The 17,856-nt window shown below is 37.6% G+C and overlaps 1 protein-coding gene across 1 annotated transcript in view; it reads right to left on the bottom strand.

Annotated features, from left to right (window-relative positions):
* The window catches only part of LOC129237458 (uncharacterized), a 205,043-nt gene extending 187,484 nt beyond the window's left edge, over positions 1-17,559 (bottom strand). Inside the window, exon 1 of the mRNA XM_054872231.1 lies at positions 15,877-17,559. Within this exon, the coding sequence (XP_054728206.1) occupies positions 15,877-17,258 (1,382 nt within the window). The 5' untranslated portion in view covers positions 17,259-17,559. The remainder of the gene's footprint in view (positions 1-15,876) is intronic.
* Positions 17,560-17,856: the final 297 nt, after the last annotated feature.

Here is a 17,856-nt window from a genome sequence, read left to right as displayed (position 1 = left end):
CGGACGTGTATGTACAATATGGGTATCAAATGAAAGCTGTTGCTGAATGCTTTAGTACAGAATATTTTTCATGCCGCTCCGTGACTGGGGTCTCGAGATATAGGTCAAAACGTGGACCCGGGTAACCTTTGGTTGTGTATGTACAATATGGGTATCAAATGAAAGCTGTTGATAAGTGCTTTAATACGGGGTAATTTGTTATGTTATGTTATGTTATGTTGTGTTATGTTATGTTATGTTATGTTATGTTATGTTATGTTATGTTATGTTATGTTATGTTATGTTATGTTATGTTATGTTATGTTATGTTATGTTATGTTATGTTATGTTATGTTATGTTATGTTATGTTATGTTATGTTATGTTATGTTATGTTATGTTATGTTATGTTATGTTATGTTATGTTATGTTATGTTATGTTATGTTATGTTATGTTATGTTATGTTATGTTATGTTATGTTATGTTATGTTATGTTATGTTATGTTATGTTATGTTATGTTATGTTATGTTATGTTATGTTATGTTATGTTATGTTATGTTATGTTATGTTATGTTGTGTTGTGTTGTGTTGTGTTGTGTTGTGTTGTGTTGTGTTGTGTTGTGTTGTGTTGTGTTGTGTTGTGTTGTGTTGTGTTGTGTTGTGTTGTGTTGTGTTGTGTTGTGTTGTGTTGTGTTGTGTTATGTCATGTTATGTTATGTTATGTTATGTTATGTTATGTTAAAGTTTATGTTATGTTAATGTTAACTCATTCTCTATATCCATACAAAATATGTATCAAACAAATAAAATTAAAATTTTCTTTTGAAAAATGCAACCATTCAATCAGTATTTTCTTATGACGTTATCACGTTAAACTATCGTCAGTAAACCGACTTTGCAGACAACCTCTTTTTTTTTTATAAAAACTGTTCTGGGCAGATGGGGGTGTCCGGTTGGCGAAGAATGCCCCATATATATATATATGTGTGTGTGTGTGTGTTCACACTTGAATACGAAATATAAACTCTGTTTCTATGCCGTTGCAAATCGATATTTTATTACCCGTACTTATATACATATGTATGGGCGTACAAAGCTGACATGCTCAGTGAGGTAAAGGTCCGTTTGACAATATAATTTTTACGCTTTCACTCGCATTTTTAATTTTAATATTTCCACTGCTACTTGGTTTGTCTTTAATTCCTATTTATCGCTAAATTCCTCACTTGTATTCAGTGCTGTCACACATGCATGCATACATACATACGTACTTATATATTGCTATTAGTATCCTCTTGCTTCCACCTTGCCTACTCTCATTCTCATCAGATGTTTTCGTACTCTCCGTAACTCGTTTGTGGTTTGACGCGCCTGGGCAATTAAGCCAATTTCAGGTCAATTTAAAATGCATTTTGTAGACAACTATTTTCTATTGATGAATATTTTTTTTTATAGGGGGGACTGTGGGGCGAAGGATTGAAAAATATTAGAGCTTAAAATTGTGTACACAAAAATCTAGGTTGAAAAAATGTAGACTTAAAAGCAAAAAAGGTATTGAAATAACAAGGAATATAAAAAAATATATTCCATCATCTGCTCACTGATTTTTTGCGCTACAAATTTTACGACCATGCAAGTCCAAAGGAAAGAAGTAGAAAGAGTTACTGCCTACCAAATATATTGGTGGAGTATAGTAGAGTGAATCAGGCGAGTATATATTGGGTTGGGGAATAAGTTCATTTTTATATTTATATAATAAGTTCGTTTTTATATTCTCTTTTATTTTACAACGATTTGTTTGCTGTTTGGCAAAGGGTAAGTATTAATGAGATAGAATTCTTTCTGCTCAACAAAACAATGTTATTTGTATTTCTCAGGATTTCTATAGGACTATGAATAAGTTCGTGCGGTTTTTTTCGAAATTTGAAACTTTATTGACGTAAAATGGTTACAAATTTAATATTCAAAGTATTGTCCATCGCTTGCTACTACTTTTTCCCATCTTTCTGGCAATTCACGGATTCCCTTTGTGAAAAATTCGGTCGGTTTTGCCGCAATCCACGAATCGATCCATTTTTTGACTTCATCGTAATTACGGAAGTGCTGGTCAGCCAGGCCATGTTGCATCGATCGAAAGAGATAGTAATCGGATGGCGCAAGGTCTGGACTATACGGCGGGTGGGGTAGGACATCCCATTTGAGCGTTTCTAAGTATGTTTTGACCACTTGTGCAACATGTGGCCGAGCATTGTCATGTTGCAAAATAACTTTGTCGTGTCTATCGGCGTATTGCGGCCGTTTTTCTCGCAGTGCTCGGCTCAAACGCATCAATTGTCGTCGGTAGACATCCCCCGTAATCGTTTCATTCGGTTTCAGTAGCTCATAATACACAACACCCAGCTGGTCCCACCAGATACACAGCATAACCTTCAGGCCATGAATATTCTGCGCCGACGTCGATGTTGAAGCATGGCCAGGGTATCCATACGTTGCCCGACGTTTTGGATTGTCGTAATGGACCCACTTTTCATCGCCAGTCACAATTCGATGCAAAAAACCCTTTCTTTTGTGCCGTTGAAGCAGTTGTTCGCATGCCATAAAACGGCGTTCAACGTCTCTTGGCTTCAATTCATACGGCACCCAATGGCCTACCTTTCGGATCATTCCCATGGCTTTTAAACGTTTGGAAATGGTTGATTGATCAACTCCCAAAGTTTTTGCAACCTCTTCTTGCGTTTGAGCCGGATCTTGATCGAGCAATTCCTCCAATTCGGTATCCATGAACTTTGGCGGCGCACCCTCGCGTTCTTCGTCTTCCAAGCCAAAATCACCACTTTTAAAGCGTGCAAACCACTTCTGGCACGTTCGCTCAGCTAGAGCATGCTCACCATAAACTTCCACCAAGATACGATGACTTTCGGCTGCTTTTTTCTTCATATTAAAATAATGAAGAAGAATTCCCCGCAAAAACACATTATTTGGCACGAAATTCGACATTTTCAAGTGTGGTAAAAATATTGTTGTTTACGCTTCAAATAAAAAACTTATACTGACGTTTGTGCCTTACGACAGTAGCTCTCCAATGAATGTTTGGAAATGTGGATCGATGGAATAATAATCAAGTTACGCCATCTGTTGTAAAACCGCAAGGAACTTATTCATAGTCCTATTATTTCTGATTAATTTTGAGGTTTAGAAATGGAATATACTCGTGCAGGGGGAAAAAATCAACATTTTCCACATCTGCTCTTCTTTGCTTCTCTTCGAGGTCAAAAAGCTCTCGATGCAGCCCGGGACATTTGCGACGTGTATGAAGAAGATGTCATAGGCGAGTTTCCATCCCGGAAATGGTTTGCAAAGTTCAAAAATGGCGACTTTGATATCGATGACACGTCTCGCTGCGGAAGGCCTTCTTAATTCGATCAAGAACGTCTCAAATCACTTTTGAAGGAGAACGGTCACCAAAGCTGTCATGAATTGACGAAAAAAATAAACTGCGATCATAAAACGAATCTCAATCACCTTCGTTCAATGCGATTTACCGAAAAATTGGGAGCCTAGGTGCCTCACGAGGCGGCCGCCGTAGCCGAATGGGTTGGTGCGTGATTACCATTCGGAATTCACAGAGAGGTCGTTAGTTCGAATCTCGGTGAAAGCAAAATTAATAAAAACATTTTTCTAATAGCGGTCGCCCCTCGGCAGGCAATGGCAAACCTCCGAGTGTATTTCTGCCATGAAAAAGCTCCTCATAAAAATATCTGCCGTTCGGAATCGGCTTGAAACTGTAGGTCCCTCCATTTGTGGAACAACATCAAGACGCACACCACAAATAGGAGGAGGAGCTCGGCCAAACACCTAACAGAAGTGTACGCGCCAATTATTTATTTATTTTAGGTGCCTCACGAGCTCAACGAAAAAAACAAAGAAAGTCGCCTTCAAATTGCTCCTCAGCATCTCTTATGCCATCGAGCGACACGGCGCTTTTTGTATCGAATCGCCACGGGAGTTAATAAATCATACCTATATATCCGTATGAAGCAGAGAAAGTGGGTGGCTCCAGGAGATACGCCAAAGCCGAGAGACTAGCAAGATTTTCATCCAAAGAAAATTATGATATTTGTTTGGTGGGACTGGGAAATGCTCGCAAAGAACGTCACGGCTAACAAAGAGCTCTACATTGCCCAGATACACCGCGGGAATGACGAATTTGACAGAAAAGACCTGATCAACATGGTCCAATCATACTCCTTCACGACAATGCCAGGCTCCATGTTGCACAAGTCGTTAAAGCCGCACTCCAGGAGCTCGACCGAGAGGTCCTTCAGCATACACCGTATTCTCCGGACCCTGCATCGATCGATTACCATCATTTCAGCTCCCTGTCAAAACATTTGAAGGGCGTTATCTTCCATAACAAAGAAGTCTTTAAAACTGGCGCAACAACTTTTTTGACACCAGACCAAGCGATTTTTGATGGAACTGCATCAACAAATTGGTCGGGAGGTGGGAGGAGGTTGTAAAAAGCAACGTCGAATATATAATTGATTAACTTCTTGATATGATTATTTTTTTTTGTTTAAATAAGTCTTCGGTAAAAACGCCACGAACTTATTCCCCAAACTAATATATTTACGGCATGGAAAAATTCACTCATTAGCCGGTTGAGAGTTGTGGTGATTGTGCAAGACGAAGAAGAGGCAATAGCACAGCTCGCAGTTTTTCATTATTGATAAAAAGAAAGTGTTTCATAAGCCAATTGAGAATTCAAGTGGTTGGGGAAAACAAATGAAAACAGAAAAAATTATAATACGAGTAAACTTATAAAATTTCCTAAATTTTTTTTTTCATAAGCCTGTTCAGAATTCAATGGGTATGGAAGGCGAATGAAAAAATTAGCCTATTCTGCTCATAATAAACAAAAATCCGAATTTTTTCGGAAGACTATTGAGAATTACAGCCTATTCCTAATTATAGTATTAATAATTAGGATTATTATCGTAATAAACTCAAATGTAAATTTTTTTTTAATTTTTTCAGAAGACAGTTGAGATTTTCAGTGATTATGGAGGAGGAATGCACAAATTAATAGCCCGGCTCGCTTATGCATGTATTGTTTTTTTATTATTTATGTGTTTGACTTGCTTGAAACGTCCGGCAAATAAAAAAATATATCATAATCCCGTTGAGAATTGAAGAACGCGTGCGAGGCGCGTGAAAAATAGTGCAGGTGCTTTTTCTTTTTACTTTGTTTTTATTTCTTTAAATTTTAAATATCTGTCAAAATTTTTTTCTTTTAAATATGTTCAGCATACCAACAAATTAATCAGTCTAATTCAGTTAGTACCAAAAATGAAGCAACAACAGACATCAAACGTAACAAAATAACAAGCAAAGCAAAAATCATAAGAAAAATTGCTTGAATTGTTAGAGAATGACAAAGCAGCAGAGACCCACAATGAATGTAATATATTTGAAGAGAATGAATTCACAATAGCAACAACAACAAAACAAAACAATACAAAATCAACAATGTGCAATTGTTGCACTTCGTTTAGTTCATTTGTGCCAGATTGTTTGCGACACAAGTGGCATTCAAGAGATTTTTGCGTGTTGTTGTTATTGTAGTTGTTCACTGTTGTATGTTGCTTAGAAAATGCTGGACGAAATTGTTGCTCGAAACTGTTATTGTTATCTTTCGAGTTAAACGCTTAGCAAAGAGCGACAAGGTTTCATCGCCAGTGCAGCACAAATCACAAATGTTGCTCTTCTTAGTCGCTGATTTGTTGTTGTTACATAAAGCTTTGAGCACCACTACTTACTTATTGTAAAATAGGTACATGTAAGTGATGTTGTTGTTGTTATGCTGCCATCTAAGCACATGCTTAGTTACTCATATTACCGTTAGCATGCAACTGTCTTTCACATAAATCTTTCCTGCTCTCCCTCATCCACTCGCTCGCCTGCCACTTAAATTGTTGTTAATACGAGATTGTATGCTGTATGTTGCTGCATGTGACACAGCTGTTGCAAGCAAATTGAAATTTTGTACATTACGTGTGCTAAGAATAGCCGCACACAGGCGCACAAGCCCACATACGCTGCTGGAAGCGGTAAATAAGTTTGTGCTTGTGTGTGTGCGAGAGTGAGTCTCAGCGCATTACGCTTGAAAATATTTACATGCAATTCCGACAACTTCCAAAATTCCGTTGTAGCAGTAATAATAAAGCAACATGATGCTAGAATAATAGTGCCGCAATGGCAAAATGATGTTGCCACATGTAGGAAATGTAGTTGTGCTTATATATACATTTACTGTTAGCGACAGAGTAAAGTATACACCAAATATGGATAAGTTTTGACTATTTACTTTGTAATTTAAATTTTTTTTTATAAAAACTTAAAAAATATATTATATAAAATGAAAATTCGGTAAATTTTCATGAAAATTTCAACATTTTTACATACAACTTTTTAAGAAAAATTTCAGGTATGCAATTTTATAGCCCATTGAATTTCAGTCTCAACTAGTTTTAAAATTGCGTTAATTTTTGGCATTTTTTTCTGCTAAGGGTGTTGGATGCTTTCTTTCATATGAAAATAAATTTGAAGGCGTTGAATGGAATTTCATGAGCTATAAAATTGCTCACCTGAAACTTTTCTAAAATTTTTGTGTAAAATGTTTACAATTTTTAAATTAGGCGAATTTCAAAGTTTATACAAAGTTCAAAACTTTGCTTTATATGGTTCTTGTTGTAGTATGAACTATATTTTTATGAAAAGATAATTCAAATTACAAAATAAATTAATATAGGGTTATTCAATAGGTGCGCTTCAACTTTTTTCCGATAGGGAGGGCGAACGACGCAATATTTTTTACTTTTCGCTTGTCATTTGTAAACTTCATTAGTATACATTTCATCATGGAACATTACACACTTGAGCAACGATTGCAAATCGTGCAAATTTTTTATGAAAATAATCGTTCTGTTGCTGCTACTTTAAGAGCATTACGGCCATTTTACGGTCCATTTAACAAGCCATCCCGTTTTGGGGTTATGTGAAGTCATTGGTCTACAGTAACAAGCCGGCGACGATTTGTGAGCTCAGAGCCAATATTGAACGCGAAAGTGCTGGAATTTCGGCCGATTTATGCAAAAGAGTGGTCGAAAATTGGGTTCAACGATTGGACTTCGTAAAACGTGCACGCGGTGGTCATGCAAAAGAAATCGAATTTCATACTTAAATGTATATGTTCAAACTCGATAATAAAAAAAAATTAGTTAAAAAAGTCAAACCGTTTGTGTTTTATTCAAAAAAGTTCAAAAGTTGAAGCGCTCTTACTGAAAAACCCTATATAAGACATATATAGTCAAAACTTATCAACATATAGTGTACACTGTATTTTGACGCTCACTGTACATGTATGTGTTCTGGTATATAACTCATTTACGAAAGTGCATCACGGAAGTCAGTTAGAGCAAGAGATGTTGAGAAGTTTAATATGCATAATTTACGCTTGTAAGCATTTTTGGATGAAAATATTTAAAATTTTGGTAGTATTTCGTTTTTTACATTTTTCTTTTAAATTTCTTTATTAACTTTATGGTAGTAGCACTAATTTCTAATGAAACGCAGAACCATAAATGCAATAAAATATTAGTTAAATGAATCTTTCAAATACGCATCTCAATTTTCGTACCTATGGAAGCTCGTACAGACTTCACAAGCTTAGTAGTTGAACTTATGGAAATTAGTTCAATTCACCATTAAATTTCTATACTGGCAGCCTTGTTTACCGGTCATTGAACGATCAGCACACACGCAGAAAAGCTGAGTTTACGATTTAATCCTCATTCCAGAAGCTGTGGGAGCCTTTCAGAGAAGGAAATAATCGTCGAAAATTCAAAAATTGGCGACAAGATTTCAAGAAACTGATTCTGTCGAGGTGAGAAAAAGGGAGATATACTGGCAGACCAAAAACTGGACGTTTTGTTGGGAAATTTTCTGTTATCTTCTGTTAGCGTTGCTGAGCAACCTTCGACATCGATCGAATCGATATCGTGATCACGTACAGCTCATGGTTTCATCGTATTCGACATGCATCGTTCACGCAAATCGCACCATAGATCTTGTGAAGAATTTTTCTTTCGAAAGCTCCTAATAACCATCCATTGGTATTCGTTAATGTTCAGAACTCAGCGCCGTATAGTAAACCGAGAGGATGAGCGATTGGTAGAGCTTTTTTTCGTGTATCGAGAGAGGGCTCTGCTTCTCTATTGCCTACCCAGTTCACAGTAACACCTGTGTGCAAGAGTTATTCTTCGCTGGATCCCTTGGATGGCGTTGTTGTTGGTGTTATGCTGGTTCCTTGACTACACCAAACTTGTAATTGTTAACCGTAACCAGCTGTCCGACACGCGTTGACTTGTTGGTTGTCGACACAAGCTACTTTGTCTTGCCCTCGTTTGCCGCAGACCCACTAGATGGGATTATTTTTCAAGACTGGGAAAAGTTACAATGACTGCCCGCTGACTAATGCCAACAATGTCGATATGATAAGCGTGAGCGTGCAACGTGACATTTTTATAGAAAATAGTGCCTGAGATGTCGATGTTTGTGGCGCAAACAATTTTCTCCACCATGAAATTGAAAGCATCGCATGATAAGAGATCGCCTTGTCTGAAACCACGCTTCATTTCAAATGGCTTCGAAAGATCATTGCCAATTCTCACTGCGCTGGTGGTGTTTGTTAGGGTTATCCTGCAAAGCCGGATGAACTTTACGGGAATACAAAATTCAGACATGGAGACATACTCCATACTCCATGTCTCCCTATCGTACTGTCGAATGCAGCTTTGTAATCGACGAAATGTAATCGGTGTTCATCTGATTCTCTTGGGTCCACTGCAGGATTTGGCGTAATGTGAATATGTGGTCGATGGTAGATTTACCAGCCCTAAAACCAAACTTATAAGGCTCAATCAGTTTGTTAACGAGTGTTTCGTCCATTCATTCCATTGTATGCGACGCTGAGGAGGCTTATCCCCCGGTAGTTTGCGCCGTCGTGTGCCCCCTTTCTTGTGAATTGGACAGAGAACGCTGAGATGCCCGTCACTGGGCATGCTTTATTTTAAACTAACTTAGTTTTTATTTAGTTTTTAAGAATATTACTCTTCTTTTGCATTCAACGCTCAACACTTTCTACCACCACTGGGTGTAAAAAAATTAATTTAATATCCTGCGCCGTCAAAGATAAAATTGTAATAAATAACGAATGAAATCATTAAATGAACTAAAAGAATGCCAAGAGTAAACAAATATTCCCAACAGATTCTCCAATTAACGCAGTGGCCTTGGCAGGAAACGGTTGAAATAAAATAAACCGAAAAACACGATTTAAATAAAAGCGAAGCATATGAAAGAAAACATAAAATAGGAAAAATAAATGAATAAAAAAGTGGAAAAATGAAAAAAACGGAAAGCGTAAGCTAAATGTGCTGGAAAATGCTATAAATAAAAGGTATAATAAAATAAAACCCACGGCAAAAACTTCTCGTTAAAAATACGTGAACAATATTTCGCATCCTAAATGTATGCAACAGCAAACATGTCGTGTCTTGCATAGGTACGTAGTGCAAACAGGTAAGTAAAAGCGGTGCCACCTCGCATATTCATGTGAACGTATTGAAAAATCTGTGTGCTGTCGCTAGCAAAATATTTACGCTGTAGTGAACTTGCACACTCGCAAGCAGCAAACAAAAAAAGGAATATGTTCCACTATGGCTGATTTTTATTTCCGCTTCCGCCACATAAAAAGTAGAAGCAGTTATGTGTAACAAAGCACAAACAGGCTGCAGAGCAGTTCAAGCCAAAACTGGAGTTTATGGTGAGGCATATTGTTGTTGTTGTTGTTGCTTAATTTTAGTTAACTTGAGTACCCAGGAGTCAGCAGCCAGCAGCCAGCAGCAAGTAGTCAACGGTGCAAGCAATAAAAGCAGCAACAAATTGCAAGGAAATCAGTAGCTGGTAGTGGCATTTATTGTCAGCAGACGCGCATACTCCTACACAACCACACACACATACACAAACAAGTACACATGAGCGCATACAGCTGCATAAGCGCTTATCTTTGCCAGTGACCAGTTACCAGCTCGCTAGTTTGTCCACACAAATTGTTAGTGCTGGTAAGTTTTTTTATGAAATGACCGAAAAAAGTGTTGGTACAATACGTATATATGTATATATAGACAGTGGGCAGCACGATTGTTTTTTTAATATTTACAATGTTTTTCGAGCTAACATTTTTTTTATTTCAAACAAAACCATTTTAATAAAACCTTAATATGTTCTAAAATTTTTTGAACAACTCAAATTTTTTCGAGTTAAAATTAAAAAAAAACTGTTTGTTTTGTTTTTCAAATATTTTTACTTTTTCAACCAAAACCATCTTAATAAAACTTTGAAACGTTTCACAATTTTTTTGAAAAATTCACAAAATTTTCATCTGAATTTCGAAATTGTTTTTTTTTGCGGCTTTCTTTATTAGTTACACCTGCTGTATGGCACTAAGTAATTTTTTTTACTCCTTGAATTTCATCACAAGCGTAATAGGCGACGCAATCGAAGTGAAGGAAATATACTCTTCCATATTTCTCGATGTTGCTCAGGCCTTTGATAAGTTATGGCGTGCAGGACTACTCGATTAGCTAAAGATCTTGCTTCCGAAAGAATTTTTGGGCATTTTAGCTTCATATCTTAACAAAAGATGTTTCAAGCGCGATCGAACTTATTTAAGCCTTAAGCCAATAAATTCCGGGCTTCCTCAAGGAAGTATTCTTGGACCTGTACTCTATGTGCTTCTCGCATCTGACCTTCCGGACTCTAAAAATAGCACAACGGCTACCTTCGCATTTTAGTAATCGATGATGTATACAGCTCAATGACACTTAACGAACGCTCGAAAAAATACCAACTCTGAGGCTCAGCGACTTGCCAACCCAGATGAGGTGTACTTGTAATTGCTGGTATTTATTTATTAGTTCGGTCGTCTTAAGATTTATAAAAAGTGGAGCTGATTCTTTTAAATTTTCTTTTCTCATTTTTCTTCACAAGAAACTAATTAAAAAATTATTAATAATTCAAACGCTTTTGCGACTGCTTCTTTTACTAAAATTTACTTATTTTACTAACATTTCATAAATGAACAAAAGGCGAAGTACGTGACACGATCCGTTCATTAGTCACATCAGAATCAGAAGTTATGTTTTTGAGTTCACGCAAGAGTTTAAATACTTAGGCAAAGTACTCAGCATAAATAACGATATGCCCTTATTTATACAAGACCGAATTGAGGCAGCTAACAGAGCATATTTTGACTATATCAAATTTTTGAAATCTTCATTGATATCAAAGAAAAAAAAACGACAGATGTACATAATTATAACAAGGTCGATAATAAGTTAATGACATGAATTTTGTGATGCGATTTGAAAGAAAAATTCTTAGAAGAATATTCGGCTCTATACGATTAAAAGACGGTACACGCCGTATACGGGATAACCACGCGCTCAGTGTTTTAATCGCGGGAGGAAATATAACGCGTTTTATAAATTCACAAATATTTTAAGAATGAACAGCGAAAGAACGACCAAAAAAGTATTTGAAGCAAACCTTAAAGGAGCAAGAAGGAGAGGCCGGCCAAGGAGCAGATGGTTTCAAGACGTGGAAGACGATATACGAAATATTGAAATCTCACAACATAGAGCGAAAGCGGACTGTCGAGAAGAATGGCGGACTGTAACGCCAAGATGATGGAGATGACTAAAATTTCATGAGTCACATTACTGCGTTCACGAAAATGGTCTAAATGAAATTTTCATAATTTTTTTGATATTTTTAAAATTTTGTATAAAGTTTAAAAGTCTTATTTAGTGGCTAAATAATTAACAATATTTCCAAAAAAAATATACAAAGTAAGAAAAAACTTTACTTGTAAATCATTGTAAATATAAAAAAAAAGATCATCATGCACTCGCCACTGTATATGTGTATATGTGTGCGTACGTGTGGTTGCCATGGCCGTTCATTGGCAAGCGTTTTTCACTTTATTGAAATGCAACAAATATCCTTTGAGCTGCTACTATTTTTCGCTTTTCACTTTACCAACAAATTTTTTTACTGGCATTGCTCTTACATACCTACACATACATACACAAGTATGTATTCTTATAGTTAGCATAAAATTTGTATATCTTTCAGGCGTCTAGCTGCCTAGGTACACATACATATACACATAATATATTGTATATAATTTTTTTTGCATTGGTAGCTATTTTTACTTTTCCTCTCATTTTCGCAAACATTTTGCATTTTTCGCTTTTTTAAGCTTTTTGGCTTGCAAACTATGAGTGACTTACGTTAACCAATTAAATATGTCAAGCGTGTAATGCTGCAAAGTCGAAAGTTGGCGCTGGAACATAAGAGAAAAAAATAGTCTATAATGCGCCAGAAATGGTGGCTCAAGCTTGAATGTGATGTGAAACTTTTTTCAAATAAGATTGTTCGGAGAGCGCATAACCAGAAACAATATTTGTTACCAACTTAAATCAATTAAATAAATAAAAATAAATTTGGCTTACGTGTTGTTTTGAAATCTGTTTGAAACTCTTAAGACTATTCCTAGTTCGTTTTAAAGACAATTTCTCTCCTGCTTTACAGCTCTTGAGATGAAATCTTACTTTCCTTTAGTGCCAACAATTTTACTATTATGAGATTTTTACGAGGCAAGGTGGCTTGGCAGTTATAGATTACTTTAGAGTAGGGGTTGGCAACCCACTCTTCGCGGACCACAAACTGGTCTTTGGATGTGTAGCTGTGGCTCTTCAGTTCCATACGCAAATATTATTTATTTTATAAAAACGGAAAATTACATTTAAAAATCATTCTGAATAGATTAAAGAGGATTATGCACTGTTTCTATCTTTCAGTCACCGACTGCAAGGAATTCTTAAACGAAATGGGGACTAAGTATTCCAACCTATTTGTTCACAATAAAATGCAATGACTTTCCAAAGGTAAGGTGCGCTTGAATGAAATAAATACATTCATTCCTAAACGAAAAAAGCGTTAATTACTCTGAATTAGAGAACGTCAAATGGTTGCAAAAATTTTACTTTATGGTGGATATCGCTGCGAAATTAAATGCGCTGAACCTAAAGCTACAAGGAAAGGGAAGCCTATGTTTTGATAGAAGAATTGTTTTTTTTTGTTTAGGAAGCATTTATTCTGTTTGGAGAAGATATTCAGAGCGGTAAACTACTTCATTTTCAATTTCCAAAGCAATATCGTCATTAATAAGCAATTTTATCAACTGTGTTTTTTTACTCTTCCGACTCAAAAGGCTGCCACTCCTTGCTTTGGGGCCTTCTTTAGGACCGTCTTTAGGGCTTTAAACACCATTCTTAAATCCCTTTGAGTAGAAATTATCGTACTATGAACATTTCCTTGAGAAATAAGATGATTACTCGCAGTTCGATTTACGGACTATTTTGGCGGTATTGCTTAGAGTTCCTGCGAGTAAAGATAGATTAGATGAGATGAGACATAAGAGAGGAGCTATTTTTGTGCGTAATGTATTATGCAGATACTTGAGAATCTTATTCAAGTTCCCCTTGCGGCATCACAATGAGCTATGAGCCTGAGTGTGTCCTGCAGGACAACCGCTTCAACCTAACCTATTAACAGCCTTGGATCTCATTTTTCTCTTCTACGTTCTCTTTCAACTCGAAACCAGTGCCACCTAGCAGGTTAGCCACATATTTTTGCAAGCATATTTCTTTTCTTGTAGCCGATGCCGAAAACGTGGCACATTGGACCGCAAAGAGGGTTTTTAGTTATATCTCAACTCCAGCCACAGCTGGTGGGTTTAACAAAACTTACCGACATTTCCCGACGAACTCAAACCAGACAACAAGACTCTGCACGAAAATCGTCTCACCTCAGCAGAGTAAATCGAAAATACTTTTGTGTAAATTTACGCAAAAACGAAAGTGTACTGCGCAGTCTGACAGTAACAAAGCTTGCTTTTAGAAATTTTAGAATTTTTGGGAAAATTTAGAGTTATCGTTGAACGTAGTATTAGAAATAAATTAAAAAAAACGTTCTTATTAAGGCCAGCAGAGCCAGTTTTTTTCGAGATTTTTGGAAAATTTTCCCTAATTTTTTTATATTCTACTATTTCTTGAAATCTCACTCAGCTACTAAATTTTGAGAGATTTTACAAAATCCAGTAAGGTAGTCCCGAAAATTATTAAAAAATGTTACGTAGAAGTTAAATGAAATAAATTAAGAGACAACTTTCTTATTAACGCTAACCGAGCCAGTGGCTTTCGGGATTTTCGGAAAATCTTCTTAATTTTTTTAAATCTTACTATTCAATAAAATCTCACTTAGGTGCTAAATTTTAAAAAGTTTTACAAAATCCCGTAAGTAATAATTAAAAAATACTTTTTTTCCAAAATATTACGTACAAATTAAATAAATAAAATTAAAAAAAACTTTCTATTAACGCCAGCAGAGCCAGTGGTTCTCGGAATTTTTGCAAAATTTTCTTAAATTTTTTAAATCTTACTATTTAATGAAATCTCTTTTAGCTACTAAATTTTGAGAGGTCTTGCCAAATCTCATAAGGTAGTCCCGAAAATTTGGCATTAAAAAATAATTTTTTTCACAATCTTCGTCTTTTTAAAGTTTGAAAAATCCCGAAATTTCTAAACGAGTTTTAGCAGACGGAAGTAAAGGCTCCGGCTCTGAAAGTATTCGATGCGGTACCAGCTGGTGGTAGCAGATGAAGAGGAATCCCTCCTCTTCGTAGGAAAGATCAGGTAGAGAGGGATTTTGGCGTGTCCAACAGGCGCCGGTTAGCACGAGAAAGAAACGACTGGCACACTTTGTTAAACTCTGCCAAAATCATGTAAGCGGTTTCCGTGCCAATCGCCAAGAAGAAGAGGTACATTTATTAAATATTAAAAATTTCCAAATACACATCGTTCAGTATTTGTTATTAAAACCCAAAGCTTTCCCAATAATTTTCCCTGGACTGTTCTCTTCTCCTACCTACCTCTCTTCTCCAATGGTTTTGATTTGATAAGCAGAAAACGCATTCTTACTACATTCACTCAGTCAAATTGTTTACGGGGTTCTTTCGTTTCTTTTATCTCTCCACTCTATTCACGAAATTCTTGCCTTCATTTTTGCTTTCTACTCACTCGTTTCCACATATTTTCCAACAATTTCTTTGCTCCACCTCAGCCACTTGCCTCAAATCGCTTTTGATTAACTTTTAATTTATTTGATTTATGTGCACTTTTCTTTCCAACTGCTCGTCCCAGATGTGCAAACGAAAAAAGTGGTGAAGCAATGCTCAGCAAATTTGTTTTGGCATATCAACTAAATTGGGCAAAGAATCTGGTTCTCCACCTCGGCATTCTTTTTGAATTTCATTATTCGCTGTTACCTACGCCGCCTTTGTTTAGTTTTGGTCAGAGGAGAAACGGGGGAAAATAAGTGCCGCTTTTAGATCGAAATTTGCGCACACAAAATTTTCTTAACGCAGCGAAGAGTGAATGAATTGGCTTTTGTTTGACTCAGCGCCCTTTTCTAGGGTCAAAAGTAATTGGCATATTTGCCATGCAGATATGAAAGTTTTTTTAGGGGTAACAAAATGACTGCAGTTACCGGTGTTAGGGTGCAAGTGTATAAATTAAATCACTACAAAAATGGTATTGCATACTTTGAGGCAAAAACACACTTACTTTGCTTGCACTACAGCGTGGCAAAAAGAGCTGTTCTCTGTAAAAAAGAAATAAAATACAGCACATTTTCTTTGAAAAGGATATGGATTTGTGATGAGCCGCAAGCACCAGTTGCGCAACACCCAGTTCTGCGTGAGAAACCTGAAAGAGAATTCCGGAAATCCTGGATACGGCAAATTCGGTTCACCACTCGACGTCGAACTATTCGAATCGCCATCATCTGAACTGCACGAGCCATTACAACTCGACCCGGACGAAGAGGTATAGGAGTCCCCTTCTTCTTCAACATCACGGCGTCGCCTTTTAGCCGAATCCCCGGTAAGGCCTTGCTCCACGCTTGCCAACGAATTGCGACTACCACCGTGACGACGTCGCTGTCGAGCGCTATTCACTGCTGCATCGTCTCGAACTTCGTTGCGCGGGACGCGCTCTTCATCGCTGCGCTGTTGTGAACGCGAACGTGAGCGTGAACGTTCGCGTGACGAGGACGACTGCGATTGGCGTGTGTGGCGACTTGGTTGCGGTGAACGGCTTTGCGACGTCGTCGCACCACTGCTTTGCTGTTGCTGACTGCTGGCTGGCTTGTCAGCGCTGCGTTTGCTGCTCGAGCGCTGAACCGTCCTGTCCGCTGTGATTACTTCTGTTGATGGCGGCGCGCTTGACTTATTGCTGGTAGGATTTTTACTGCTTGTTGATGTTATGGGTTTTGAGTTTGCTGTAGTTTTTGTTGTGCTGTCGCCAACAGCACCCTTGGCACTTGAGGAACTTGGTTTTCTTTGCTTATTCCGACTGCGCCCGCTCCCACTGCCACGTGCTGTGCGATGCTGACCACCACCGGTGGCACTGCTATTGCTGTGCGCGCTACCATGACGCTGCAGTGCATCCTGCTGGTAGCCTGCATTGCCGATATTGAGCACAACCGCGCCACCGGCATTGCTGCTGCTACCACCCAAGCCATTATCCGCCGCCGCCATTCGGTGACGCATTGCCGATGCCGCTGCCGCCGCTGATGCCATTCTTGTGTCGTTTGCTGTGCTTGTTATTGTTGCTAGATTATTTGGTATTATTGTTACAGTTTCAGCTGTTGTTGCTCTAGTAGTTGTTGCTGTTTGCGCTGCTGTTTTCAACCTTGATCGTGTTGCTGCTGCATAGCCGCCACTGCTGTTGCTGCCACTTCTGTTGATGTAATTATTTGTTGTATTTGCATTCGACGCTCCCCGAGACGTCGATTCCGCTGCTGCTGCTGCTGCTGCTTCGTTGCGCTGCCCATTACTGGCCGCTTCTAATTGTGCCGCTGTTGCTGCCAACTTGCGTATATCGATTGTTTGACAGGCATTTCGATCGCCGCTTGCATTGCTGCCATGTGTGCGTGGTGTTGATGTAATTGTTGTTGTCGTTGTTGCGGATATCGTTTTATTTCTATACGCATTGTTTAGTCTCGACTCCTGTATGGAGTTGTGAAACATTGTACGCGAGTGCTTGATGATTAGCTGCTATCCAGTGAGGTTAGTGCGGAGAGGCTAAAATGTGTTAAGAGTAGGAAAAGTTTCCGCAGATATCGACGTGTGAGTTTCTGTACAGAGTTGAAAATGGGATATTCTTCTTTTGCATTTGCTACGAAAATTTTCGGTCGAAGTTTGATGACAATTTCTGAGTGTTTTTTCTTAAGCTCTGCTTGCTTAGTAAGTATGCCAAAATCAAATCTGACTTTAGTTGAAATTTTTGTGGTGTAAAGTGGATATGGAAATCAGAATTTCCAGTATTTCACGCGCTTGGAGAGCTGAAAAGAAAAAAAGAGAAAAAAGCTGCATGAGATACAAAAATCAGGCTAAAGTCGGGTTCGTTAAATATGGCAAGTGAGATTTTATATCTAAAATTATAATCTTTATTTTTTTTAATTTTCAATAGTTAAATTAAGTGACTTTTTTTTCTATTTAATACCGTAGGAAATAGCTCGTTTTATAATTTTTTAGCTATGCTTCATCCGAAAAAAAATGTTCAGCGTGCTGAATACGCACATTCACACAAGCAAGCACACTACAGCTCAAATAATCAAGCAGCACA

This window comes from Anastrepha obliqua, chromosome 2 (assembly GCF_027943255.1).
Source record: "Anastrepha obliqua isolate idAnaObli1 chromosome 2, idAnaObli1_1.0, whole genome shotgun sequence".
Classification (NCBI taxonomy): domain Eukaryota; kingdom Metazoa; phylum Arthropoda; class Insecta; order Diptera; family Tephritidae; genus Anastrepha; species Anastrepha obliqua.
This window is presented reverse-complemented; position numbering and strand designations above follow the sequence as displayed.